Genomic DNA, 10,751 nt, shown 5'->3' with positions numbered 1-10,751 from the left:
CACATTTTCACCAAGGTCAATACAAACAAAGCTAGTTTGAAATACCTTCTCAGTTTGCAAGTATATTACAAATATTGAAATCATGTTCTTAACACAGTAAATGGAACATGCAAATCTGGTGTGAAATGTTCAGTTGGGCCAACCCCTTATCACTTCAGTGTTTGCAGATAGGAAGGAATCAAAAAAGAATAAGCAATATGGTAGAACCAATGCGATGGCAGGTAGCCTAGTGGTTAAGAGTGTTGGGTCAATAACCCAAAGGGCACTGGTTTGAATCTCCAAGCTGGCTAAATGAAAAATCTGTTGAGGTGCCCTTGAGCAAGGCACTTAACCCTAGTTGCTTTGGATAAGTGTCTACTCAAATATCCATGTCAAGAGAGTCTATTAAATATGACTGCAGACACAATGATGTTTATTAGATGTTGATGGCTAACCCTTTCCTAATTCTTCTTGCAAAAAGCACAGCCCTTGAATGGTTTCGAGATGGCTCTGGAAATGGACCGGAACACCCTGACCAACAGGGGACGTTTACGGGACTCCTGTGCAGGTGCTGGTGGCAGGTCGTCCTCAAGTTGGGGAATGAATGGGACAACATGATCATCATCTGTGATAAGAGAACATTGCAGGATTAGAATTGAACATGGCAAATGTACTTTCATTCTCTCCGACCACAGTCTAAACCAACCACACGGTAATATATCAAAATGACAGCATCAATGATTTTGACCTTGGGAAATGTAAGAGTTGCTACAATGTTTGCCTGGCAGCTCGTCAAACTCAGTGGCCTTGATCAGAGAAAACATTATGGGACCAGAGTTGAATAAAACTCAGCATTAAAGTAAAGCTGCATTCACTCTGACCACTGGCCACATCTTGGCAATGCATTAAAAGAAAAGGATCATCATTGTGTGTCGCTTACCCAGCGCAACTCGAGAGGTGCTGAAACGCTGCGAAGGCAGCTCCTTTTGAGTGAGGTGGCTCTCTGGTTCCACTCTGCTCTTGAACACCTGTTGCCGGGTAAATTCATCCTTCCATTAGACACCCCACAATGTCTCACTCTGACCCCATTAGCTTTGGATTCTATTCCAGCCGTAATGAAGGGCAAAACCCCCAAACATGCATCTCCATACCTTGATCCTGACCGTTGGCAACTTTGGGCAGCAACTGAACCTCCGGCCCTGGCTCTTCTTCTTCACTCTGGCAGAAGGGACGTGGCGAGTCTCTGTATCGGCAACAGCTGTAGAAGTGCACCTCACAGGCAATGCAGTGTCAGGGCGGTTGGAATGGAGCTCAGACATGTACTCAACAATAAAGTCACTGGAGGCCTGGCTAGTGCCGGACCTGTGGGTACTTGTGGCCTGAGAGAGACATCTCTCTGACCTGTGCACAATATCTGGGGGCAAAAGAGATAAAATAATTAAGCTCAGGATTATGCTGTGTATATTTTACAATAATACACAATCTTGAAAATCCAATGAACACAATTGCAATACAATTATTAAGCTCAAAATGAGTGAATCCTACATGACAGGAGTTAATCAATTTAGTGCATACTACAAAATAAAATAAATGAAAAGTGTTCATTTCACTTACCATGCACAGAGGTCGCGGCAGACACATCATCGGTCAGCGGGTCCATCGCCTGGCTACTCCCCACCATACAAACCTGAGAGGTTTTAGATGAGACATCCTGGTAGACATCATGGACCGACATCACATGAAGATGATCCTCTTCACCCACATCAGGCTCATCATCTTCTAGTCTGTTCAGAATGGAGTCCAACATCTCCGTGGCCAGTTGACACTTTTCGGCCATCTGCTCGCCCATAGATGAGTGCTCTGAGCCAGCTACTTCGGCCTTGATCACATTCAGAACCTTTGTGAGGATCTTCTTGGCGCTGCGTCTGACTGACTCCTGGCTGACTGCAACTGTTGGGTCTTTGAGGTCATTGTTGGTAGACACTTCCATGTCCTGGATTTTGTCAGCGGTTACATGGGTATCCTGGTGGTCTCGCTCGTTGGTGAGGTGGCAACCAGTGTACAAACTCTTCAGCTTGTCCATAGCTGTGCTGTAAAGTTTCTGGGAGGATAACTGGACCTGTTCCCAGAACTTGCTCCCCCCTGCCCTACTCACCTCAACTGCCTCGTTTAAGTCCACTAGAAGGGACTCAAGAATGCTAGTTGAGGCCTCAGCAATGTTCCTTGAGGAGACGTGGGCTGACAGGATGTCCACGGTCAAAGAAGCATCTCTTATGACCTGATTGACTACCTGTTGTGCCTTGGCAAGGTATTCTGCCGTTAGCCTGTCGGTCTGAAGGTCAGCAGGATGCTGCTTTTCTCCCTGTGTGGTCACATCCTGTGCAATGAGTGTATGGCTTAGGATAATTGTTTCCTGAACCCTCTCTGATGGTGGGAATGGACAATCAATGAGCAGGGAATGGTAGATGGCAGTGGAAGATATGTCTGGGTGTTCTCTCATAGCCTCCGGCTCCATGATTGCTGAGCGGCCCTGGAGCATCTCACCAATCTCCAGATTGTCGATGCTCTCAACACTCAACGCTAGACGTGCTAGAAGGTTTCTAGCCATCTGGCACGGATCAAAGAACTCCTCTGAGTTGCTGTCAAGCTCTGTTTTTATCACTTGCAGGGCAGTTCTGACTGCCACTGCTGACCGGACACACAGCATCCTTAGGTCGGAGTGAGAGCGAGACAGAAGTGAGTGGTTCGAGGGACCACTGCTGCCCTGTGAGGATCTGGATCCCCGCTCCAGCTCAAACTCAGACATGGAGACCTTGAGTTTTTGTGCAGCTTTCTGGACCATGTCCCTTGCCACACCATCAATGTCGAGGCCTTCAATCCCTGTCAGGGAGCCAGCAGTCTGGGGCCCGGATAATGCCTGGTTCTCTAGATATCCAAGGGCCTCCAGGGTATCATCGATCACCAAATCCACCAAATCACTGGACATGGCAGTGATTCTGTCATGACGTGGCTGGATATTCTGTTCTGTCAGGGACCAATCCCACAGGGATCCGCCGTGCATTTCAGCCATTTTCAGCTCGACGGCCCTGGTGATCTTCGCCCGAGACAGGTTCAGCAGGTGGTCGCTGCCTGACTGTCTGGCTGACATCCTGGTCCCTGATCTCTGGAGCACCAGACTCTGCACCTCGGCTGACACCGCTGACAGGAAGTAGGTGAAAGGGGAGGACACCCGAACCTCATGTCCTGTCTGAGCGTTGCTCTTCGCCGTCTGGATGCTGCTGATGGTTGCAACAATGACCTGACCTGCCAGTGGTCCTAACTCGGTCTCAAGCCTCCTCTCAATGTCCAGAGGGGACTTTCCAGACAGCCGAGTGAGCACCATCTGTCCCATGGTATGACCATTCATTGTGGTTGTGATTGTCCGCAGCATCTGTTCAGCAAACTGACTACTCGATGAGCTGATGCTCGTTGAAGGAGCTTCGGCTCCCTGACTGGCACCTCCTTGCAGCGCGAGCTGGCCTAGTCTGGCGTTGATCTGTTTGATAATGATCTCCACAATGGCCATGATCAGCCTGGTGTCCGCAGACAGAATAATAGGCCTCATCTTCTTCGGTCTCCTCTGGATGGATGGCAGTATGACCTCACTCAGGGACCTGTGGGAGTCTCTGTGAACCTGACTGAAGATGAAGCTGTGAGACAGTCCGAACACAGACCTCAGTGGGTCTGAGCGGGGTCTATCCCAATCCTCTCTATCTCCATCCTCAGACGTGGAACAATATCTTCTTGGGTTGTCATCCTCTTCCTCATTTTCCAAAGTCTCCTCTGAGCTGAAGAGGGCCCCACAACAGAGATATGGTGACAATGACAGTAACAAACATTTATGACACAAACACGGCTTTCAAACGTTTTTTGAAAGAAGCAAAGGAATCAAATGAATCAAAAAATCCAACTAAAGTCACACAGATGTAGGATCTTAATTTGATCCCCCTATTGCAGGAGAACCTTCCTGCAATGTAGGACATGTAAAACGTGTAGTGTATTTGTGGTTTAAAAAGGCTTCTGAATTTTGTCATTTCCACTTTGAAATTTCTGACTTGATTTTCCCAGACAAAAAAAGTATCAACCTCTACAAAACTGTCTATTAATTATAATCCAGACAATAATTCACATTTCCTGTTGCTGCAGGATTATTTTCCCGCTGTAGCAATCTTAAGATCCTACATCTGTATTCAGTGGAAATAAAACATTTTTAGAGAAGTCATTATTTATACACAGTGAAGAAAATAATGGTTTCAACCATTATGGGAAGAAATGGTTGATACATACGAAAGTGGGGAGGGGAAGGGAGTTGGGTTCCGTGTGCTGGCACCAGTTCTATGGCTAGTGACCTCGCTTGGCCCATGACTTGGCCCAAGGCTGAATCTGACACTGCGGCATGTGGAGGCTGCTGTCAGATCTGCTACATTGATTACGACTGAAGACCAGGAGCAGGAAGTTGATGATGATGATGATGATGATGATGATGATGATGGCGTCCAGGGCAAATCCATGCTGAGATCAAGGGCAGGGACCACCATTGTTGAAGAGGCCTCCTTCACCCATGACACGATGTTCTTGCACTTAGCATAGGCCTCAACTACGGTCAACTGTAAAATAAAAGAATAGCAGGGAAAGGTTGTTCTAAAATCTAACAAGATCTAACATTCACTTAAGTCTGTCTACATTGTGTTGTTAGGCCTATATCTTTATTACCTAATCCGAATGCCACAACTGAATTTATTAAATAAAGTTATTCTATTCTATTCAACTTGCTCCCACCTTGTTTTTGAGATTTGAAGCCTGCTCACCAGGTTCCCATTGTCTAGATTCAAAGTGCTGATTCGCCAGCTCCTGGTACATTTACTGTGTAGTATTGTAATAGAACATCTAAGCCAGGGATTGGCAACTTTTATTAACTTTTTTTAATCATCATGAGGGGCTGCAGTGGCTCGCGGGTCTGCATACCCACATCCAGACCCACACATGCAGTCAGAGTTGGCCCTTGCGTTTTGGGGGCCCTAAGTAAAATTTTGTTTGGGCCTGCCCCCCACTTTGAGAGCAAATGATTTTAGCGGAACCCCTCTTGACAGTGGAGAGAAGTTTTCGAGTTCCTTCCTGCAATGTGTAATTGCACCTTGTGAATTCTACTATTCGAACTCTCAACAATAAGTTGAGACCCCAACTGAGTTCCTATTTTTATTATTTATTATTGATCCATGGGCTTACAAAAGAGGATCCGCGGCCGCTACTTGCCCATCCCTAATCTAGACTGTGTCCCAAATGGCAGCCTACTCCTTAAATAGTGTCCTGCTTTTGACCAGGGCCCATAGAGTTCTGGTCAAAAGTAGGGCACTACATATGTAAAATGGAACCATTTGGTATGTACCCAGAGCATATTTGACCATCTTCCTGATGTTAAAAATTCCAGAGCTAACACTAACTCACCCTTTCATGCATATTCTCAGCCATGAGAATCCATTGCCTGCAAAAGGGGTAAATAGATGAGTACTGTTAATTATTAGAACTATCTAACCCTTGACCTCTACAGGACTAGCCTATGTACATGTACACCACAAACACACCCTCTAATTTCATCTTTGGTCGGTTGCAGAACATACAGCATAGAGAATAGGAGGTAAGTATGGGGAAGACAAAGAGCAACCTACTTCTCAGTCATCTCCTCCCCTGATAATTTGAGTTCTGAGGAGGAGCTTCTCCGGGCCAAGGACAGGTTGTAATGAAAAGTCTGCTGTGGCTCCCATGTGTTAGATGGGCCGGCTAAGTCCCGATCAGCCTTCTGCATCTCTCTCTCTGCTTCAGTCTCTTGTGACTGAGATGGGCCGGCTGACTCTGGATCAGGCTCCTGCTTCTCTCTCTTCGCTTCAGTCTCTTGTGACTGAGATGGGCCGGCTGACTCTGGATCAGCCTCCTGCTTCTCTCTCTTTGCTTCAGTCTCTTCTGACTGAGATGGGCCGACTGACTCTGGAACAGCCTCCTGCATATCTCTCTCTGCTTCAGTCTTCTCTGACTGAGATGGGCCGGCTGATTCTGGATCAGCCTCCTCCATCTCTATCTCTGCTTCAGTCTCCTCTGACTGATATGGGCCGGCTGATTCTGGATCAGCCTCCTCCATCTCTATCTCTGCTTCAGTCTCCTCTGACTGATATGGGCCGGCTGACTCTGGATCAGCCTCCTGCATCTCTGTCTTCGCTTCAGTCTCTTGTGACTGAGATGGGCCGGCTGACTCTGGATCAGCCTCCTGCTTCTCTCTCTTTGCTTCAGTCTCTTCTGACTGAGATGGGCCGACTGACTCTGGAACAGCCTCCTGCATCTCTCTCTCTGCTTCAGTCTTCTCTGACTGAGATGGGCCGGCTGATTCTGGATCAGCCTCCTCCATCTCTATCTCTGCTTCAGTCTCCTCTGACTGATATGGGCCGGCTGATTCTGGATCAGCCTCCTCCATCTCTATCTCTGCTTCAGTCTCCTCTGACTGATATGGGCCGGCTGACTCTGGATCAGCCTCCTGCATCTCTGTCTCTGCTTCAGTCTCCTGCGACTGAGATTTTACATATCACCTTTCACAAACTCATTAATTAGCCTAAATTATTTATCAATAGGTTATATAACCTTTGACCTCTGACCCCGGGAATGTCATCAGAAAGTCCTCTATGCACAGTGTCACCTTGGCGATCACCTTTACCCAATTACTCACTATTTCTGACTTTGGCAGATGGCAAGACTTATCTTGCCTTTCAAAAGGTTTAATATATAAAAATACATCTCTATAAAAAAACAATACCTACCTCAACTTATTTCTTCTCCATATTCTCTCCAGCTGTATCACAAATGAATGTTTTAAAAAAATGATACAATTAAATAAAGGTTAAATAAATACATTGCAATACATTTTCGACCACCAACGAAACCAACCCGATGTCTGAACGAATGGTCAAATGTGATCTGATCTGTTTCAAACATGATCACGTATGACGTAATAGATATACATCACAGACGTCATTGTGCGGCAACAGTCAGCAGGTGGCGGCAAAATCTACAATGAAAACAGCCCTTGTCGGGAGTTGTCACAAGCATAAAACATATGTTTCGGCCACCACAAGCAGACCTCATCCAAAATATGTAAAGGAAAATTGTTTCATAGTGTGTTTGTAAAATGTGAGGCTCTGATATATTTACACCTACACCTGTTTCTTTGATAAAAATAAAACATGTCCACCCGTTTCAAAACCCACCCACCCCTTGCAACAGATACCGTTTTGGTTAGTGTGCTGATATCAACCATTGTCTAGACTCGAATATTTGACAGCACATGTGGATATCATGTGGATATCACGCAACCCATTAACTGTTGTGTTGCGTTAGAATGCGCAGAAGATCATGGATGATTAAAAGGCACGCAACATGTCAATCAATTTTTGACCTCATCCAAGCCCCACCCGTTCACCCAGCAGCCTTTATAAACTAGCTCTCAACATCTTCTCATCCTCACTGATTGTTCCCTTCCCAGAACGGTTGTCTCACGGGTCTTCTCTCAGTCTCAACAACTCAACTCTAAAGGTATGCTGCTTGAATGGTGGGGCCACAACGCCCTTCATTTTGCGTTGAATCACAACGTTGTGTTTTTACGCTTCTCGTTATCGTTCTATTCCGTTCATGTTTTTTAGGAAGTTGGTGGACGTCGCTTGTGTTCTGCCTTTTGCATTGACGAGCTAGCTAGCATGCCACGTAACGGCGTGGTTCTTCGCCCGTTTCTACCCAACTAAGTTAGCCAGATAATTGACATGCATCGAGTGACAGTTAATTCCCATCCTAATAATAAACCAATGACTTGCAGTTTGTAGCAAGTGAATTGAAAATGTAACGCGTTAGGTAACACCACCGGGGCTGTGCATTTCAGTTTCACCCAACGTGACTGATTTGCGGGGTGAAATTTGCTTATTCACATGGCTAATAAGCTTAGCCTTACAGGTTACCGTAAGCCAATTATCTGTTACAATGAGCTCCGGTGTAGGTGGGAAGTGCTTTACAATTAAGCTAGACTTTAATCTACTTGGACTTTATATCGTGTAACGACAGTGGCAAGCCGGGCCATGTGGCATGGCATCTGTACCAAATATGGCCGCTTTCAACAATGGAATGTGCTCAAGTTCATGGCGCTGCTAGCGTCCTTAGCTCGCTTTGAAAGTTGTTAATGCCGGTGACACGCACAGATCTGTATTAAATCTGGACGTGGCCAGTTAACCAGCTACTTTTCGTTTGCTGTCAAACGCTAGGCCTATTCAACAATCAGTCCATCGCGACGCAATAATTAAAGTAACTGCACAATTCGTATGGTTCCGCAGGGTGTGGTTGTGATCTTAAATGACTGTTTTAATACAGGTAAAGGTTAATGAATTAGTGTTTTAATAAGTCATTGAAGTGACGTTTACAGCGGACAGTTCAACACTGCACTCACACTGCTGCAGCATCTGTTTGCAGTTGAATGTAGGAAACGTTACTTTTAATAGAGCTCAACCTAACACAACTAAAGCATGGGGTCACTTTGCGCGACAGTAACTACGCTACAATGCCAGTAAAACAAACTCGTTTGCCCATGTATGAAACATGAGTTGCACATTGGCAACGAAAGCAAATTGTTCATACCAAATACCCCATAGGCGTGGAATGGGCATGTGGGAATACTTTCTGGGGGATGGGTGATGAGAATAGATTTGTACTGTCCTTGCCACATTCACTAGCTACAGTACATCTGTTCACTCCATAGCATTCTAGGTGACATTGAAGCGCTGTACATTGATCAAAGGTTGCAGTGGTCTGGGTTATTCCAGCTAATTCAGCCATTTCATTTTAAATGGATGTTTATCTCCAAGACAACAAACTAGGCAATTTGTCCATTGTTAATGTGTTTTACTGACAGCCCACTGCCTTTCAGTTACTCAATATCTAATATCCTCTTGTTGCAGCACCATGTCCAACACCGAACGTACCTTCATTGCCATCAAGCCTGATGGTGTCCAGAGGGGACTTGTGGGTGATATCATTAAGCGCTTTGAGCAGAGGGGCTTCAGGCTTGTGGCCATGAAGATGATCCAGGTATGTGAACATCTGTCTATTCAGCAGTGCTTCTAATAGGTTTAACAGCATTTAACTGCGACTATTGATTTTGAGACCTTGAACAATTTTTTTTTGGGGGGGGGGGGTGATTGCAGGCATCTGAGGACCATGTCAAGCAGCACTACATTGACCTGAAGGACATGCCCTTCTATGGCGGCCTTTGCGCCTTTATGCACTCCGGTCCCGTTGTTGCCATGGTAACTATCCTTCTGACAAGTGCACTACACACAGCCCCTTTGAAAATGCTTGCTCATTGCTAGATGCATAGTGGTTCACTTCTAAAGCCACCGGAACATATTACTTCCAATACTCTTGATCAGTGGTTGTGACATAATGAATCGTTCTGCTCTCAATGCGCCATTTTACCTTCCTTTGCTTTCAGATCTGGGAAGGCCTGAACGTTGTGAAGAACGGTAGATTGATGCTGGGAGAGACCAACCCTGCTGACTCCAAGCCCGGCAGCATCCGCGGAGACTTCTGCATCACACTTGGAAGGTATGTGTCCACTGATGCCTGTTTATACAGAATCTGCTTTGGAAAGTACTAAGTGCTCAACCAACAAGCGATGCAACCTGAAAGTGTGAATCATTGGACAGGAATTTGATGCAATCAAGCTGTAATGCATTTTCTACAATCAAACTCGTGTATTAAGAAATGTAATATACCCTGCTGACTGTAGTTCCAATAAACCTCAAGCCCATGATGCGGAGTTGCTGATTTTGTTTAATTTTGCCGTTAAAGGAACATCATCCATGGCAGTGACTCCCTCGACAGTGCCAATAAGGAGATCGCCTTGTGGTTCAAGCCAGAGGAGATGGTCGAGTACAAGAGCTGCCAAAATGGCTTCCTGTATGAGTAAATAAAATGAAACTGGAATCGTTTTCTCCTCACCCATCAAACCCATTCTGAATGCTGTTTATCTGGAATTTATGTACTTTGTGACTTCAGAGCACTTAAAAATAATGTCAATAAAAATCATGGTGTAGAATACATGACGCTTCCTAGTGTACTTTGAAACTGTTCAGGGGCTTTGTCAGTAGGGGACTGGGAAAGTTTGATAAAGCATTAATTGGTCATGTCCCCTAGCTTCTGTTCAGGGCATGTGGGCCTCTAGTGAAGGAGCTTCAATATATTCATAAATGGCAAGGCATGCTATAGGAAATATTTCAAATAACTTTGCCAGATATGTCCATGCTGTTTAAGGCAGTACCCTTCAGGGTGTCCTATAGCTTTGAGTACATGTGATGGGGGGGGGCATTGGAAAAGGGGGCAGTGGCAGCAGTGGGTTTACTTGTCAACCCAATTCCACCGTGTAGGAAGTTCTGAAAGCGTCAATGTGGGGCTTGCCTGATGGGATGTTTTGGTAGACATTAACTTGGGCCTGTTTAGGCAACAGTTGTGCAGAAAATATTTGCATTGAAATGGTATGGTAGTAACTGCGTTCTGGATGTTACTTGACAATACACCAGTTGTCGCCGCCAGCCGTTGCCCTATGCTACATTGGTAACATTGTAACGTTCACTACAGCAAGGGTATTCAACTCACCCTGAGGTTTGGAGCCTGCTGGTTTGGTCTTCTCCCTTAATTGCACCCACCTGGGG

The 10,751-nt window shown here is 45.7% G+C and overlaps 2 protein-coding genes across 3 annotated transcripts; one reads left to right on the top strand and one right to left on the bottom strand.

The window, feature by feature from the left end:
* Positions 1-389: 389 nt before the first annotated feature.
* Positions 390-6,547, bottom strand: LOC149978897 (uncharacterized). Its single transcript, XM_090194347.1, has 7 exons — positions 5,685-6,547; positions 5,464-5,500; positions 4,385-4,530; positions 1,617-3,806; positions 1,131-1,434; positions 920-1,007; positions 390-604 (listed from the first exon to the last, which is right to left on the bottom strand). Exons 1-7 carry the CDS (start codon positions 6,545-6,547, stop codon positions 441-443), a joined length of 3,792 nt encoding a protein of 1,263 aa, XP_090050473.1. The 3' UTR covers positions 390-440.
* A 973-nt stretch (positions 6,548-7,520) lies between these two features.
* Positions 7,521-10,140, top strand: ndkb (Nucleoside diphosphate kinase B). 2 transcript variants are annotated; one of them, NM_001165224.1, is given in 6 exon segments: positions 7,521-7,593; positions 9,000-9,129; positions 9,246-9,347; positions 9,533-9,645; positions 9,892-9,995; positions 9,997-10,136. In NM_001165224.1, coding segments are annotated over 5 exon segments (462 nt in total). In that variant the 5' UTR covers positions 7,521-7,593; positions 9,000-9,003; the 3' UTR covers positions 10,014-10,136.
* The last annotated feature ends 611 nt before the right edge of the window (positions 10,141-10,751 follow it).

This window comes from Oncorhynchus mykiss, chromosome 13 (assembly GCF_057628025.1).
Source record: "Oncorhynchus mykiss isolate SJ-2025 chromosome 13, ASM5762802v1, whole genome shotgun sequence".
Classification (NCBI taxonomy): Eukaryota; Metazoa; Chordata; class Actinopteri; order Salmoniformes; family Salmonidae; genus Oncorhynchus; species Oncorhynchus mykiss.
This window is presented reverse-complemented; position numbering and strand designations above follow the sequence as displayed.

Bases quoted from the DNA above. Each gene is read 5' to 3' on its own strand.
- LOC149978897 (XM_090194347.1), bottom strand. From the start codon at position 6,547: ATGCAGGAGGCTGATCCAGAGTCAGCCGGCCCATATCAGTCAGAGGAG. The intron at 3,807-4,384 runs GTCATGGGCCAA...GGCCCTCTTCAG, and splicing joins CAGATTCAGCCTTGGGCCAA to CTCAGAGGAGACTTTGGAAA. The intron at 1,008-1,130 runs GTATGGAGATGC...ACCCGGCAACAG, and splicing joins TGCCAACGGTCAGGATCAAG to GTGTTCAAGAGCAGAGTGGA.
- ndkb (XM_090194300.1), top strand. From the start codon at position 9,004: ATGTCCAACACCGAACGTACCTTCATTGCCATCAAGCCTGATGGTGTC. The intron at 9,130-9,245 runs GTATGTGAACAT...GGGTGATTGCAG, and splicing joins TGGCCATGAAGATGATCCAG to GCATCTGAGGACCATGTCAA. The intron at 9,646-9,891 runs GTATGTGTCCAC...TTGCCGTTAAAG, and splicing joins TTCTGCATCACACTTGGAAG to GAACATCATCCATGGCAGTG.